Source organism: Lepidochelys kempii, chromosome 9 (assembly GCF_965140285.1).
Source record: "Lepidochelys kempii isolate rLepKem1 chromosome 9, rLepKem1.hap1, whole genome shotgun sequence".
NCBI lineage: Eukaryota > Metazoa > Chordata > Testudines > Cheloniidae > Lepidochelys > Lepidochelys kempii.
In genome coordinates this window covers 88,173,569-88,192,385 of record NC_136388.1, presented here as the reverse complement: position 1 = coordinate 88,192,385, position 18,817 = coordinate 88,173,569, and the positions used below count along the sequence as shown (strand labels likewise).

Sequence of the window (18,817 nt, the reverse complement as noted above, 5' to 3'; positions counted from 1 at the left end):
AACATATTAATTTTGTCATTTTATATGGTCCTGTTACTATATTGATTCTGAATGAAGAAAGATGTGCAACCGATTATCTTCTTTCGCATCTCACAGTGACTGCATGCAATCACTAGTTCTGCAGCTGAGATGGTGAGATAGCACACTAAACATCAGCCATGCTTTCCTCATTCTTAGGGGGTCTAGTCTGAGGTTTATAAGAATGTGTCATTTCCAGTAATGTAAGAACTTGCACATTTCATCTACAAGTTCAAATGGAGGACAATACAGTCAAACACTTAAAGTGTACTCTAAAAAATGCTTGGTTCAAATATAGTACTGAACAATTTCCATTTTAGATTATACATTGATGGTTAAAAAATGTAATGCAAAAAGTTATCCCACATTAAAGTATCATAAATAGAGAAACGTACTATTTCTAAAATTGGACTTCTATAACCAATGCTAATTGTATTTTGTGGAAAGAAAACTTTTTTCCTAAACAAGCATCAAAAACTTACATCACTGAAATTACACAGAAATAGGGGTTGACAGAAGAAGGGGTGCTCAAATATTAAAAATACATCTATATTACCTGATAGAATTTGAATTTGAACCCAAGGATATGACACAGAGTTTGAGGTTCACACATATACATGTACGATTCTATCAAAGGTACAAAGAATTCATCATATTCCGGCCTACATTCATAGACTTCTAAGATAATATCCAAAACTCTGTTGGGATCCAAGTTAAAACATCCTATTGGGGGAAAAAATACAAATTAAAAATTCAGTTCTATTTCTCATTTCCTAATACAACATAATTAAATTAGAATTAGGAAAAATTGCAAATGAGCCATTAAAAAAAATCTTTTCAGCCATTTACTTTGAATAAAAAGCAATTCTCTCTACATCAAAATAAATAGGCAAAATTAAAGAGAGCAGTATATATTTTGGCTTTATGGTACTATATTAAATATAGAAGTTGACAGCTATAGTAAACATCAGAATTTCAAAGTTAGGGATAGAACTGAGATTTAGATTAAAGTAAAAAGCTAAAAATTCAGTGTTCTTGTTAAATACTATTGTATATTAACACTCAGATTTCATCAAAAAAAAAAAAAAAAGTCATTATGAACTCTATTTTTAGTCAGTTCCTTCTGCCGCACCTGCCAAAGGAAAATACAAATATTCACTGTGATAAGAGATCAAGGTATTTTCTTTAGTAAAATGTTAACCTCACCATTGCAAAACAGGAAGTTCTGGTCAGTTAAAGACTGACACGGGTTATCCAAAATATACCAATTGTGTGTCAGATAATCGCACACTGAGGAGTAAGGTGTTACATCTTAATTTTTAAATTGCCATAGAAATAGCTTTTGGTGAAAACAGAATGGCTGGTTTAATAGCTATAAGATGATTTGAAAAAAAACAGACCCAATGCCTGCAGTACTTCTAACTATCTTAATTAGTACTACAAAGGAACAGATATTTTATGGAAAACCAGTTTTGAGTCGAGAGAACTATGCAAGACAGAGGTGATCTGTAAAACATATTTTAAATTTTGAGTAGTACTATACTCTCTGTAGTAAATAGTGAAAGCATTCTATAGCTCTCTTCTAAAATAAGCGTCAAAGTACCTACAATACCAGCTACCTCAGGCAACTACAAAATTGATCTCTGCTAGATTTGAAGCTGAACTTTATCAGATATTAGCACAGCCTTTGTAGAGTATAGGGTACCGGAGCAGTCTTCTCCCCAGTCATCTAATTTAGCTATTATTCCTTAAATACTAAAACATGAAAGGGAGGCCTGAAAGCTCTGACTCTTACTATCCCATTTCCTTACTGATGTTAAGGTGTCTGTAAAATTTGGGTATCTTGCCTGAAGTCTCTTCCCCATTTTAATTAATCAGATCAATTTAGTTTTGGCTCAATGTTTAACAACAGTCTTGTTGCAAAATCCTTCTTTTCTGAGACCCAGCAAGCCCCAAACTGAAGTGGCTTCCCAATACACAGAGGCAGCTTTTAACAGGATTTGAATACAGATACCTCCTCTCCATGATTTAGATTTGGCTTTTGCAGAAACTTCCTTAAGTGGCACCAGATTTTGCACACTTCTCCTAAAGAGGGACAAGGCAGTATTACCCACTTTCTCCCATACTCTTTGTCCTTGCTATAGAACCCCTAGGACAGGCTATTCACTCTTCAAATTTCATTCAGCTCTAATTTAATTGCCTTAATCGAACACTCTGGTAACATTTTAGCTTTCAACAGTAATTCTAATAAAACAGAAGTATTAGCTGTCTAGTCCTCCAGGGATCCCTGCATTCAGACAATCAGTTGCTCCTTTTTTTAACGCTGAGAAATCACTTGGGTATCTAGGTGCTCCCACTTCTGCATTCCTGCAGAATTTTATACACTGCTGACCTAAATAAATAAATAAATAAATAAATCAAAGATGACCTTTCAGAACTGTTCCTCTTATCTCTAATGGGTAGAATGACCTAATTAAAATGACAATATGTCCTAAAATAATGCTTACTACAAATGCTCCCTTTTGATTCTAAACAAGAGAGAGGTATTTGACTTGAAGGGTTTGTTCTTTCATTTCATCTGGCTTGGCAGACACCCACTCAGATAGCTATCAGATTTCAGGAGGTCTGAAAAAGAGGGAAGCCACAAATCTTCAACCATATCAACTGAAGTCCTTTATTCAAGGCCCAGTGACAGATATTGCAATCTGATTAAGTTTATGTATCACTGTGGGCTAGAGATCACATGCAACTCGGAGAGAGGGAGTACCACGAGAGGTCCACAATCATTGCAGAAGGGTGGGAAAGGCTTTGGCCTACTAGGGCCCTAAAAAATGATGGGTGACTCCTGGTATATTTAGTGTGTGTTATAAAATAACCAATAAATTGATTTAATATTCTCTCTGTAATGTTTTTACCTTAAGAATAAATGTGCTTGCTTAGAAAGAGCTGTGTGGTAACTTATAACTGCAGGCAATTCACTATTCATAGCCTTCAAAGAAAAAGCAACGAACAGGTGCTGGCCTTTAGGCAGACTGGGGATATGACAGTGTAAGGCAGGGAGTTGGGCAGTCTTAAAACCTGCAATCAGAAGGGCATGGGACAAGGGTCTCTACCCAGACACAGGTGACAACAGAACTGAGACCTGACTGGGCACTCCTTGCATGCACTGCAGAGGGCGAAAATACTGGTACAGTTACCCTGAAACTAGGACAACCCCCATATATGCTTGGAGAAGCGTGTATAATTAAATGGGTGAATATTTGACTCACCATTGCAGCCTATATGTAATTGTTTCCCTCAAGGCTGGCAAGACCTATTTTTAAACTATTAAGAAACACACTAATCCACTGCAATCTTTTCAGTTTAGGAAACGTTCATTTATTCATAGACTTTCAATATATCTTCTCTCCCCAGTACTATCAATTTTGCTAAGTATTTTATTAATTTGTGGAAAATAAAACTAAATTATCAATGTCTCCTGTGGAAGTAATCTTAGACATGCCTGGTTTAACCTCTCTACTATAAAAGTATCAGACAGACCCTGATAGTTCTCTGGGGAGACAACCTAAAAGCTGATGGAGATAGTGAGCAAACAATCAATTACAGAGGAAGTTAAATGTTGAAAGGAGACTCATTATAAAATATCAGTTTCTCTCACTCCAGCTCTCCACAGCAGGTTTGTTGCTACTTCTAGCCCACACTTTATAATGCAAGGTGAGGATTATAAACTGGGGAAACTGTTGGTAGAAATGTCCAAAGACAGTTTTGAGTCCAGTTTAATTTAAACTAATTGTTTCAGTGGGATTATTTGAGATCTCCCCCTCTTAGTACTGCTGAGTCATCTCACTCAAACTCCTTTACTGCTATCCTTGTAAGAAGGGAAGCAAACTTGGACCTGTATATATCAGGAAATGTCTTACATTAAACACATACTGCATACTCTGTCCCTGGAGGTCTATGTTCTTAAAGAACCCATATATGACAAAAATCCTCTGCTCCAGGGGAATAAAAGGAGTTAGAAGACTATGAGGTACGGAGACAATACCTGCGCAGACTTTCAGGCTGGGGGGAGGAGGGGGAGATGAAGTCAGTCTAAAACAGAGGTTCTCAAACTTTTGTATCGGTGACCCCTTTCACATAGCAAGCCTCTGAGTGCGACCCCCTTTACAAATTAAAAAACAATTTTTATACTAAACACTATTATAAATGCTGGAGGGAAGTCGGGTTTGGGGGTGGAAGCTGAGGGTTCACGACCCCACGTAATAACCTCACAACCTCATGAGGGGTCAGGACCCCCAGTTTGAGAACCCCTGGTCTAAAATACAGGCTTGTATACACACACAAGCAATCGAAGTATGGTTAATTTACCAGGCAACCCAGACTCTGTCTGTATTTTACTGTTGCCTGCTCACTTATAATATTAAGCAAACAAAGTAGTATGTGGTCATTTTACCTATTTTTAACTAAACCCCAAATCTGAAACAGCTAAATTACTTAAGGTCTTAGTCTGCTGAAGGTGCTGCATTATGTGCATACAGAACAGCTACATATAATCAAACTTTTAGTCTTAATGTGGAAGGCTAATTTGCAAGCAGTCACTAAAAATATATTTATATATAGCTGATCTGAGCAGATTTAGATTTTTTTTTTTTAAATTTAACTTGGGCTCCCATTGTGACACACTTTTGCCAAGTTCAATCCTTTATGAGTACTTAACCAACCACAGATGGATCTATGTGAGGGAATCCAACAACATTTACTGATTTTCATTTCATTTAAGAAATACCAATTTCTTTGATTTCTGCTTTTTAGACTAACTGGATAGCCGTTTATTCTTCTGGGTATCTAAACTAATAAAAAAAAAAAGGCACTGGTAAGTCACCATGCTCCCACCAATTAAAAAGAAGGATACATCATCATAAAACTCCATTCTTAAATATATATAATCCAAAATAAATAAATTGTGGAGAACCACATGTAAAGCTGGGCTGACAACTTCAGCACCACTAGTAAACTGAAATACATAGCATTTACATAATTAACACTACCACAGAAACTCCCCAAAAGAAACTTCTGCCTACAGAACCAATCCTGGAGATTATGCAACGCAATGTGTTACCTTAGCACCGTAAATCTGCTGTCTGATCCCCAAAAGACACCAAAAAAGTTGTCCAGAGTGGCTCTCTACAGAAGCAACTCTAGATGATTATATAGGAAAATAATTACTTATATTTGCTTCAATAAATTCCTTACCGATTAAAGATTTGATATTTTCTAGGATTAAATCACTAGTGATATTGCCGGATAAATCTTGCCCCAGTTCAGCAATCAGCTTTGCATAACCTTCATTCTCTTCTCTTAATAAGTTAAATTTCTGTTGTTTATAACTGCAATTAGATAAATAGATATTAAACACTATCAAATGAGGAGTACAGCTCAGCACAAGATAGCTATTCATAATAGTAAAGTTTATACAGGTTAAATATTTTATAAATATTAAACTTACCTACCAATATTGAATACATGCTTATGAATTAATGGTTTTATTTCCAACCATTAGGAAAACTACAGAATGCAGAAAACAATAAGCTTCATTTCAAATAGTGGCTAAGGACCCTGAGTTGCTGAGCACAGGTCCCAGACTAACAAAAACATCAAGCTCACATTTAACTTTCAGCATGTGATTAATCCCTTTTAAATCAATGGGACTATCATGTGCTTAATATTAAACTTGTTCCTAACTGCTTTGATGGATGGGGTCAGAATATCAGCACCTTTCAGGATTGAGCTCTAGGGATCTAAACTAATTTTAACTGCATTTCATAGACACTGTAAATGAAACAGTAGACATGTAGATACAGAGCCTTTGCTTACAATCCAAAGACCAAAAGCACTGCACTAGATAGTTTAGGAAAACAACAAAAGCCTAGGCTTAAGTCAGAGATCTTAGTAATTTATTTTTAAGTATTTTGCAAGTTAGCATTTTCTACCACTGAAAGCTTAAATATTTGAAACCACTGGAGCAAAGATAATTAGGTATTATAATAAAATGTAAATTTCACATACAGTAAAAGCTTTTTTAACCAGCCCGTTGGAAACAGGGGGGGTGCCAGCAAATTAAAAATGCCAGTTAACTCAGAGGGAGGGGTTTGGAGTGCAGGGGCATGGGAGGGGCAGCAGGGTGCGCTCTGGGAGGGAGTTTGGGTCCAGGATGGGGTTTGGGGCGCGGGAGGGCCGGATTGGGAGGGCGCACTCACCTCCGGTGGCTCCCCACAAGCAACTCCCAATCCCTGCTGCTCCTGGTGGAGGCGCAGCCAGGTGGCTCTGCCTCTGCAAGGAGGCACGCTGCCTCCATCTGTAGGCACCCCACACACACACACAGTTCCCATTGGCCACGGTTCCCGGCCAATGGGCTGGGAGCTGCGGAGTCAACACTCGGGGAGGGGGGACAGAGGTAGCGTGCCTACAAGCCACCTGGCTGTTCCTCCACCAGCAACAGCAGGGACAGGGAGCCGCTTGCAGGGAGCCGCCAGAGGTGAGCACCCTCCTCCGCACAAGGACCCCAAGCTCCTCCTGTGCCCCAAGCCCCTCCCAGACCCCAGCCGGTCCCGCACCAACTGCATTATAAACCGGATTTTCAGTGCAGATCAGAAATGCCGATTTATAGAGCTTGACGGTTGGTGAAGTGCTGGATAAAAGAGCTTTTACTGTATCTATGAAAAATATAAAAGGACAAATTATGTTTTACTACCAAGGAGTAATTTTAGTGCAACAAAACATTTCACTTTAAAAACCACCAAGTATTTCATAAAATTTTCAACATGGAAAAAATTACTTTGAAAATATATAGATTATAAAAAGCTACATTTAAAGAAATTGACCTGCACCCCCCAAAAAATCTACACACACACACACACACACTTACAAAAGTTTTGTCTTGATTTTAACAGATTTCTGATTAAACTGCTGAGACTGTTTGATGAGCCCTAATGATTCCAGTGTTTCCGGATCCAGACGCTCCTTTAGGACGGTGTCTGAAACAAGGTACTGCACAAAACAAGAATGCAACATGCATGTCATACATATGAGTTGATAAGTATATTAAACTAAACAGCATTTGACCTTGACCCTGGGTTATCTGTGTATGTATACTAATAGTGAAAATAAAGGTAATTCAAATACAAAACATACCATATAAACTCAGTTTCAAAAGGAACAATTGCTTGCAACTGAAAAGCTACAATTCTACAAATGAGGAATCTATATAAAATACTCTGAAAGCTACGGAGTTTGCAGTGTGTGGCACCACAGGATTATCTTTTTTAGCCTGATTACTAAAACTTTTGCCTGTGACCAAAATCACTATATATTCCCTTCACATGCTTTGAAAAACAAGTGCAACACTCATTTTCACATGCAGAAGCTTCTTACAATTAAAAGTCTTATTCTACATGATGGAAAAGGCCAACTCCTAGACACAAAAGAGGCTGCACCAATGGGACGTCCAGCAGAACACTCATACACACCTTGATTAAAAAAAAAACCCAAAAACCTCATAGAATTAACAGAAAATACTATCTTTTTTTACAGGTTTTTTTTAAACTATCCTATAGAATTTGACAGAAAATTATATCCCTGCTATAGATTTTTTAATAGATAAATTTTTTACAGGGTTTTGAACCTAACAATTTTTATTAAATTCGATTACTTTTCAATATAGTTCCTGTAGAAATCCTTTGGTATCACTGATATTAAATTCCAGATGCCCTATAATGGTATCCAAACTACAGATAGCAGGACAAGTCAACATTTTTAGATTGACTACTCAAAGAGGAAAAACATCTAACTGATATACACGTAGGGACTTGGAAGCAAGGACTCAAACCATCTATATGAGCCCAAAGTACTTGAGCTTGAGAGTCATATTTCATTTCCTGGAAATAATTAATTATTATTTGTTTCTAACAGCATCCACTATGTTATGCTCAAATGAGACCGACCATCACCTGTTGGCTGTCTATAACACGATTCCCCATCTGCGAGCCACTTGAAGTATAAGCAACACTTCAAGATGATATGCAAAGCTACTTTTGTTACAATGGTAAAGTGAAGGGTTCTGCTACCTCTAGTCCCATGCAAGACATTAAGGGCTTCCAGAGGCTCTTTGGCCAACTAAACAAAAAAATGACATGCTGCGAAGCTGCTTAATGTTATCAAGTGTTTCTCCAACGCAAACTCCACCACGATCAAATCAGCAGATGACACAAAAATCAGATTAGCAGCAAACACAAAGGAGGACCAGACCTAACTGCAAAGGGTCATGGAGATATAAGAACATTTTGGGATGCAAGCAACGGAGGAATATTTTATACTAATTAGAAATGCTCCCAAAAGGAAAAATCCTACATCTCAAAACCTCAAATTTTAGTAAGGTGAGAGACTGGAATCCAAACCTAGATCCAAATTTAGTAGTTTAGTAGTCATAATGGCAAAACCAAAAATGAATACATCCAAACACTGGGGAAAGGAAAGGTCACATTCAAAATCCAGATAAAAGGTTTGTAGGTTGAGTCCCAGTTATAATATTAAAATACAGTCCAGTGCTCAGACAAGGAAACAAATAATGTAGAAAAAAAAAGGCAGAACCAAGCCACTTCAGCCACCACATAAAAACAAGGTTATTTTTATCTAGTCTAACACTGGCCTAATAGACCTTTATTATCTAATCAACACTGTAGCTGAAACCCAGATGTAAAATCAAGATTGGAAGGGAGGTGTCTGTGAGAGGATCGCCATCTTAAGAAATGGTCCAAAATATGCAAAAAAAAAAAAAAAAAAAATTGACAATGACTACTATAATGGATATTTTCAGCTGTAAAGTAATTTGAGTCCAGCCCATGACCAATGGGGCTTGATATCTTGACAGCTAATAAAAACTCAACAAAAATTTGAACACAATACACATTTTTAATAATACAGTGTCTTATACAAACTAAAACTCACAACGTAAGAAAAAGAACTGCTATTGTATACAAATAAGGCACATGACAGGTACAAAGCGGCACTGTCACCTAACAAAAGAGCGTCTAATATTTATAGGGGGGAAGGAGGCTATAATTAAATTAATTCATTACAACAGATTTTGGAGTTTCACATCTCACATATTCACTAAATCTAGAAAAACTGTGACAAATTAAGGATCATAAAAATTCTAGATATGCAATTTGTCTAATTCTTTCCTCCATGATCTTTATTTTGTGGGAAAGAATTAACCAATAAAAGAGGAGTAAATTTGGAGGAGGAACACCACACACTGTTGTTCACAAACTGTTTTGCCTGAAACTAATGACTAGTCATTCTGTGCAATTATAATGCAGCTAGTTAAAACAGTTATCTGTTCTTATAAGTCTACATAATAAAGAACCACAGGATTTGCCATATGTGATAAGACAACTGGTCTATCTGCTATTCTGTTATTCTGCTTTACCTCACACTAACAAACCTTCTGACTACAAGGATGAAAGTAATGTTGTAGTTATTCTCTTGGCAATAAAAACATGTGGTTTGAAATATACAACAAATTAGTATACATACGCCGTATTTCTTACAAAATAAGTAATAATTTAAAAATAAACTCAATAATTACATTACATACAATTTTTTCCCTAAAAAAATCTGGTAAAAGATACAGATTTCAATTTTCTTGTCATATTTTAACGTGGAAGTTTTTTGCTACGCAAGAAGTATGTAAGTGCAACTTACCAAACAGGCTAACACCAGTTGCGTAAAATGATCTCTCTTGCTTTTTTCTTCTAAACAACTTGTTTCGATATCTGAAGTAAAGGAATATGGGGAAGGGTAAAATGAGACATTACTGGTCATGGAGACATATCTTTCTGGTTTCTCTCTGATTTCTCCACTGCAATGTAGAAGGCCCATTCTTCCTTTTGTGATGAATCCTAATAAAAATCTGCTTGCACATGTATTAATATTTAAGATTCAGTTATAATTAACATTCTGATTCTGTGTCTAGTCTAACCATTCATTAACACTCAGCTTACTGTAACATTTAGTGGCTGATTCTATTGATAAAAAGAATTCACACACTGCACACCTATAAATCCAGCGGTTGTTAACACTGGTGGCACAAATGCTGGAGACAAGAATGAATAACAGAAGATAATTCACTTTTTTCTTGCCCTTCTCCCTGTCTAAGTGAGGCCTATGACCAGCAGTAGGTACAGCAGGTAGAAGGAGGGATAGGACCAGAAGGCAGGGAAACCAACATACAGTAGAACCTTAGAGTTACGAAACTGCCCGGTCAACCACACACCTCATTTGGAACTGGAAGTACGCAATCAGGGGGTGGAGAGCAAATATAGTACAGTACTGTGCTAAACATAATCTACTAAAAAAAAGGGAAAGTTTAAAAAACATTTGACAAGGTAAGGATACTTTCTGTGCTTTTTCAGTTAAATTAAGATGGTTAAAAGCAGCATTTTTCTTTTGCATAGTAAAGTTTCAAATTTGTATTAAGTCAATGTTCAGTTGTAAACCTTTGAAAGAACTATAACATTTTGTTCAGTTACATTCTTCAGGTGTTCATAACTCTGAGATTCTACTATACTCTGTACAGTATAAACATTATTTCTATCTGAAGTTGGTAAAGAGTTAGCTGTTCCTCCTATGTCACTGGTCTACCCTCCCATGTTTTTTCTCCACATTCTCTCTCTCTCTTTCTCTTTCTGCTGTTACAGTCAGCTGTTGAAGCAGTAACATATGAGAGCCTTTCAGGCAGCTTATCAGGTCCTACGGGAGTACACATTCCACAACACAGTAATCAATAGACTACCCCCGGTCTAGAGTAGTTTAGATCCCTCTAATTCATCAAGACAGGGGAGAGCAAGAGAGGGAAAACCCTATAGGGAAATGCAAGGGCGTCTTAAGTAAAACCGGTCAGAATTTAGTTTTACAAAGTTATGGAGCAGAAACAGGACTAAGGTGCACTGAATCAGAACAATACATTTGAGAACACACAGCAGATCTGTTTTCCTATTTTTCAACAATAAAAAAAAAATTCTGAGCAATGGACATTTACCTATTTTCAAAATAAATTAAAGAAAAATGAGAACAAACAAGTAAACTTCTCTTACTCATCTCTGCATCTTCTTTAATACCTCCCCGCGTCAAGGGAATAGTTTAACTAATCTTGTACACAGAACTGTTCTCTCCTCATTCAAATTTTTCCTCAAAAAACACTCCCCCTTTCACCAGGCCTATTAACTCAAGTCTTCCATTGTTATATAAAACATGTTTCCTTAGAGATTTTAAAATATAACTGTTTTGAACCCCAGGTTGTATCATATTCATTCTGCTTCTCATAGCCTGTATCTTTGATCCTGGTGCTCACAATCCCCTACTGCATATCTGTTATCAGTTATCACTTTAGATTGCAAACTCTTCAGGTAGAAATATTAGATGAAATTGTGCTCTGAATTACACTTGTGGAACAAGACGGTATTCAGCTCTTTATCTTTTTATTTCTGCATGTAAAACCGATATTCACTCACCAACTGAGCTACAGATAATAAATAAGGTAATGAACATATCAAAAATAAATGCCAGTTACGCAAAAATAATTTGATTTGGAAACAGTAATTACTATCCTGAAGACCCTTGGCTACAATAAGTTATATTTGCATCTGTACATTTGAACCCAAGCAAAATTAATGATCAAGTATTCAGAATATAAATTTTTGAGGGGCAGGAAGCATTTTGTTTCAATGGAAGTGTGAGGTTACTAATGAAACTAAATCCAGGTTATAAATTAATAAATTGTTATTAAGTTTGATTTCTAAAATAACAGCAAATATACAAATAAAACCATTTTCACTAAAAGGGAGCATAGAAATGTATTGGCCTATTCTCCTCTGAAATTCTATTTTCCATTGACGTTTTGCTTTCTCATAATAGAATGACTGCACTTTTTTGGAAATATTACACCTACACTTCTATTCTAAATAAAAAGAGTGATGATCTGTGACAGACTAAAGCAAAGACATTTAAATATGAAGCACATATGGCCAGTGGCACATATGGCCATATGGAACAATTTTTACAGTGAGGGTGCTGAAGGCAGAAACCAGATATTAGGGTTATTAATAGGCCTGTCAAGCAATTAAAAAAATTAATCGCGATCAATTGTGCTTTAAACAATAATAAAATACCATTTATTTAAATATTTTTGATGTTTTCCACATTTCCAAATATATTGATTTCAATTACAACACAGAATACAAAGTGTACAGTGCCCACTTTATATTTATTTATTATAAATATTTGCACTGTAAAAATAAAATAGTATTTTCCAATTCACTTAATACAAGTACTGTAGTGCAATCTCTATCATGAAAGTTGACCTTACAAATGTAGAGTTATGTACAAAAAATAACTGCATTCAGAAATAAAACAATCTAAAACTTTAGGACAGAGTGGACTTGTAGGCTCTACTTCTTGTTCAGTCAATCTTTCAGTTCAGACAAACAAATTTGTTTACATTTTCAGGAGATAATGCTGCCCGCTTCTTGTTTACTATGCCACCTGAAAGTGAGAACAGGCATTCGCATGGCACTGTTGTAGCCGGCATTGCAAGATATTTATGTGCCAGATGTGCTAAAGATTCATATGTCCCTTCATGCTTCAACCACCATTCCAGAGGACGTGCGTCCATGCTGATGATGGGTTCTGCTTGATAACGATCCAAACAGTGCAGACCGATGCATGTTCATTTTCTTCATCTGAGTCAGATGTCACCAGCAGAAGGTTGATTTTCTTTTTTGGTGGTTCGGGTTCTCTAATTTCTGCATTGGATTGTTGCTCTTTTAAGACTTCCGAAAGCACGCTCCACACCCCATCCCTCTCAGATTTTGGAAGGCACTTCAGATTCTTAAATCTTGGGTCGTGTGCTGTAGCTATCTTTAGAAATCTCACATTGGTACCTTCTTTGCGTTTTGTCAAATCTTCAGTGAAAGTATTCTTAAAACAAACAACATGCGGGATCATCATCTGAGACTGCTATAATATGAAATATATGGCAGAATGCGGGTAAAACACAGAGCAGGAGACATACAATTCTCCCCCAAGAAGTTGAGTCACAAATGTAATTAACTTTTTTTTTTTTAAAGTATGTCCTCTGGAATGGTGACCAAAGCATGAAGGGGCATACGAATGTTTAGCATATACGGCATGTAAATACCTTGCAATACTGACTACAAAAGTGCCATGTGAATGTCTGTTCTCACTTTCAGGTGACATTGTAAATAAGAAGCGGGAAGCATTATCGCCCGTAAATGTAAACAAACTTGCTTCTCTGAGCGATTGGCTGAACAAGAAGTAGGACTGAGTAGACTTGTAGGCGCTAAAGTTTTACATTGTTTTCTTTTTGAGTGCAGTTATATAACACACAAAAAATCTACACTTGTAAGTTGCGCTTTCATGATAAAGAGATTGCACTACGGTACTTGTATGAGGTGAATTGCAAAATAGTACTTCTTTTATCATTTTTACAGTGCAAATATTTTTTAATAAAAATAAAGCGAGAACTGTACACTTTGTATTCTGCATTGTAATTGAAATAAATATACTTGAAAATGTAGAAAAACATCCAAAACATTTAATAAATTTCAATTGGTATTCTATTGTTTAACAATGCGATTAACATGGAGATTAATTTTTTTTAGTTAATCGCGTGAGTTAACTGTGATTAATCGACAGCCCTAGCTATTACCACTTCAAGCCAAGAAAACCAGTTCCGGCACCTATGTATTCTTAATTCATACAGTTGTGAGAAAAGCAGAAGTTTGAGTATCAACTATTACTTTAAATTTTCCAGGTTTTTCAGTCATGCCACAACTGTTTTATTCAACAATATTTTAAATTAGCTGAAGTCTCATTATTTATTCCCCCGAGACTAAAAAACTGTAATGAACTTGCTGCTTTTAAACAAACTGAGCTCTATCGCACTCAAGGTTCCTTCCCCACTCTGAACGCTAGGGTACAGATGTGGGGACCTGCATGAAAAACCTCCTAAGCTTCTCTTTACCAGCTTAGGTCAAAACTTCCCCAAGGTACAAAATATTCCACCCATCGTCCTTGGATTGGCCGCTACCACCACCAAACAAATACTGGTTACTGGGGAAGAGCTGTTTGGACACGTCTTTCCCCCCAAAATACTTCCCAAAACCTTGCACCCCACTTTCTGGACAAGGTTTCATAAAAAGCCTCACCAATTTGCCTAGGTGACTACAGACCCAGACCCTTGGATCTGAGAACAATGAAAAAGCATTCAGTTTTCTTACAAGAAGACTTTTAATAGAAATAGAAGTAAATAGAAATAAAGAAATCCCCCCTGTAAAATCAGGATGGTAGATACCTTACAGGGTAATTAGATTCAAAACATAGAGAATCCCTCTAGGCAAAACCTTAAGTTACAAAAAAGATACTATTTCTGTCTGTGTTATTCTATTCAGCACAATTCTTTTCTCAGCCATTTAAAGAAATCATAATCTAACACATACCTAGCTAGATTACTTACTAAAAGTTCTAAGACTCCATTCCTGGTCTATCCCCGGCAGAAACCAGCATATAGACAGACCCACAGATCCTTTGTTTCTCTCCCTCCTCCCAGCTTTTGAAAGTATCTTGTCTCCTCACTGGTCATTTTGGTCAGGTGCCAGCGAGGTTACCTTTAGCTTCTTAACTCTTTGCAGGTGAGAGGAGCTTTCCCCTGGCCAGGAGGGATTTCAAAGGGGTTTACCCTTCCCTTTATATTTATGACACACTGTGAATGTAAAACTGTGTAATTTATCTAAGTTTCTGCATCTGAATTTTTTGAAAAAATTTTCTTTGTAATCAGCTTTTAGAGTTATTCAAGAGAAAACAGTCTACCCTATATTTTCTATTATCCATAACAGGTAGAAATCTAGTAGCAATCACCAAATAATATAGTGGTATAATTACTGTGAATTTTAACTCAGCTGTGTGCTCAGTTAACTATAATGGCTTGTCTATAAAGTAACTGGGCAATTAGTCTGCATATTCTATAAAGTAAGAATCATTTTAAACTTTACTGAAAAACACCCACACCAGAATTTTTATATTTCAATATTTAAGCCTTTTAAATATGTTTTCTACAACTATGTTTTAAATCTAGAACTAGAAAAAGGATTAGGCCTTACTTGGAACTAATCATTTACATGGAGTACAAAAAACCCCACCATTGTTAGTTTAACACTGAAGCTGAGAAATCAAGTGCAAAAGTTAAGGTTGCTTCTGCAATATTAACCATTGCTTTGAACGTAGCTAGTATCTGTTTGTCTTGTTAAATACGGATATATTTTGTGTTATCAATGTAGAATACCAAAAGCACAGAACATGTAACATTGCTCTGGTTAATATCGCAGGAAGAACTGCCATTAGATTTCTCAACCTCCTCAATGTTGCTTTAAATACTACTTTTTGCATTTAGATCAGATCGTGGCCCACTTGTATGGCACTATAAGGTGCCCCACTACTACCCGTTACACTGCTCACAGCGCATAAGGTGAAGCAGCCTCTCTAGAAGCGTAGAGCATAGTTAGGTTGGCGTGTCAAAAGACATAGACACTAAGCTAGGTACAGAGCCAGTGATGTTTACACTTTTCCCAGATCAGCAGTCAGACTGAGGGTTTGTCCACACTACCGCTGAAGTCGATGTAAATTACGTCGCTCGAGGGGAGGGGAAGTGTGAAAAAGCCACCCCCACAAGCAATGCAAGTTACATCAACTTAAGTGCTGTCCCCACTGGTGGTTTGTCAGCGGGAGATGCTCTCCCACCAACATAGTTGCTGCCTCTCACTGAGGTGGAGTAATTATGCCTCTCCCGTCGGCATAGCACATCTTCCCCAGACATGCTAAAGCAGCACAGCTGCATTAGTGCAGCTGAGCCGATATAGCACAGTAGTGTAGATTAGCCCTGAATCACAATCTCTCTCCTGAACCACTCCAGACAGTTCAACAATGCATAACCCCTATCTCAGGGAAGATCATTAACACACAAACTAGCCCTCAATTTCCCTGATATTTTTAAAAGGAATGAATTCCAGAACTATTTAGTTCAGGGATATAAATAAGCCCACAATCTTCACCATAAAAATCAATAAAAATTATGTTAATATAGAAGCTAGGGTGAAATCCACCATGAGACATTAAAAAAGGTCTTTTTTGCCAATCCATTGTTTCTACTAATGGAGAATTTGAGTGATCCCAAGGATCCCATTTTCAGAAACAACTTAGGGTAGGAAAAAGAACAGTCTCAAGAGTTTCTTGGTGGTCCATATAGATATCAAACAAATAATAGAGAAAACGCTGCTGCTGATCCTAATGATAGTAGCTGGTCCAGAATTTCATTGATGTTAGCAGTTTTGGGTAAAATGCTATACATTCCTGGATGACAAAATCTTAAAGATCTTTAAGAGAAGACTCACTGTCCCATATTAGTCAAGTGAAACTCCAAGACCACTCACTCAACTAAAGCCACTTCTCAATTCAATTTAACTTTTTCAACTACAGTTTAAAACTGTTTTTCAGAATCTTTATTTCACCACATATATATATGAAATTGAACACATAAATCTGACTTCCTGTTAGAAATGTGCTCATAACAGATCAAGTTACTTACCAAGTTACAGAGCTACCATGTTTGATGACATGGTAAGAAACAACTCTTCTGATTGCTATCACTGTAGCTAGAGAGAATATTCCTTTGAAATGGGTGGGCTATGTTCCTTTTAAATCTTAAATCTTCCTGAATTTGAGTCTTCTTATATAATAAATTTTTCATAGGTCAGTTAGCACCATTTTTGTAAAAATCACCAAAATTTTGTAAATAAACTGCCTAAAAGATACGACTGTTCATCCTTTGACTAAAGGACTAGAACATAATATCCTTTGCCTTGTGATTTATGCGATTTCATATTTATTTTTTGTACACACATTGACCCTCTTGAAGTAATCTGATCTTCGAAGGCACAAGGGTCTGCCCACACAGATCTGATTGCAGCAGGAGGTACTCTTTTAGTAATTGTGTTTTCATAGTACTTGTTTTTCCAGATATGTATGGATTTACATAATTTCTGCAAGTATCTTCTTAGTTTGTTTTATATATTATATAGGCTGTTTGAAAAATTCAATAAAATATCTTAATTAAAAACAAGGTAAATCATGACATTTTTCTACAGTTGAAAAAAAGGTAGAAAGAACTTTCAGTAGATAGAGGGAAAGGAAAGTGTACTTTTTTCTCTTGCATCTTATCTTTAAAGTATTTGTTTTGTCTATACTCATTGTTCTTCCAGGACCTATCCAGTTGCCTTGACTGTATTTATGAACAATACATAAATTGTATTGTAGGGGGAGGGATAGCTCATTGGTTTGAGCACTGGCCTGCTAAACCCAGGGTTGTGAGTTCAATCCTTGAGGGGGCCATTTAAGGATCTGGGGGGATTGGTCCTGCTTTGAGCAGGGGGTTGGACTAGATGACCTCCTGAGGTCCCTTCCCACCCTGATATTCTAGGATTCTAGGAACAATAGGTATAATGTAAGACTAAGCTCCATTTCAGTTACAGCGTAAGTGCAAATACAGCTACAATAGCAGCTACCAATACCATTTACAATCCAGATTTGTAAAAATCAAAGAAAAATTATGATTACCAGTTTATAAGAGCATTTGTTTAAAAGTCATAATTATGGTTATTATTGCTAAGTCACTGACTTCACAACCTATTGCTATTCATACTTAAGAGCAAGCTTCTGTAACTTTTTTGCGCATGTATTCCCATCAACTTTCATGGGACTGTTGAAATGAGTAAAGGTTGCACAATCAGGACAGAAATGTACATATGTTGCTCCTTTTATTGGGAGTTCTGAAAGGAATCTTTGTAAATAAGAGACCCATCTCCATCACAGATACCTTGCACAAAACTACCAAGGCAAAAAAAGCCTAGAGACTGCTGTGAAACTACCAAAAAATCTTCAGCTGAAAATATGCAATCGTTAAGACCAGTAATCTGCCTCTGTCGTCTGGAAATTTGGATTGCCTGACACACTGCATCAATGCATTAGTATTAATGGCAGAAACTTCAACTCTGATAATTCTAGGGAGCTGCATAATAGTCCTGTTCAAACAGATTGTAACTATCATCAATTTCCTTGATTTCTAAACAACGTACATATAGTTTGGTAAGGCACAAGAAGTGTTTTATTATGCATATACTCATTTATATGAAGACAAAAGCAAAATAACCATGAATTGTATAAGTTTATAGTACATACTGTATTACTGAAACGACAAACGTTTAAATTGCTTTCCTATGGCACTAGTTACATTAAACTACATTTCAAAAATTATTTTATATTTTGGAATTTCAAGATTTTTATATGACAGAACACACACTTCTCCTCCACTAAGCTGTTTCAGTGATGAAAGGAAGAAAGAAACCTACCCAATACGCAGAATACATCAGCAAGGATGGAGGACATGTCATCTCGAAATTCCTAACCGAAACAAAAAACACAGTAAATGCAGGAATACCACAATGTGTAATTAGAATATTTTAGTCTATTGTTTTAATAAAGAAAGAGTCTTGACAGAAATGTAAATTTAGATCCACTAACATTACTCTTGTTAAATCAATGAACAGGAGTGGTTTAACTATCTATTGTGCCTGATGTGTTTGGAAAAATACAAAAGAAAATATTAATACAA

General features: G+C 36.5%; 1 protein-coding gene across 2 annotated transcripts in view; it reads right to left on the bottom strand.

Moving 5' to 3' along the window:
• THOC2 (THO complex subunit 2) overlaps positions 1-18,817 on the bottom strand; it is a 110,615-nt gene that overhangs the window by 77,221 nt on the left and 14,577 nt on the right. For both annotated transcript variants that reach the window (XM_073361291.1, XM_073361292.1), the window contains exons 4-8: positions 18,555-18,606; positions 9,781-9,851; positions 6,944-7,065; positions 5,272-5,405; positions 575-741 (exon numbers count right to left, since the gene is read on the bottom strand). In XM_073361291.1, coding sequence (XP_073217392.1) covers positions 575-741; positions 5,272-5,405; positions 6,944-7,065; positions 9,781-9,851; positions 18,555-18,606 — 546 coding nt within the window. The remainder of the gene's footprint in view (positions 1-574; positions 742-5,271; positions 5,406-6,943; positions 7,066-9,780; positions 9,852-18,554; positions 18,607-18,817) is intronic.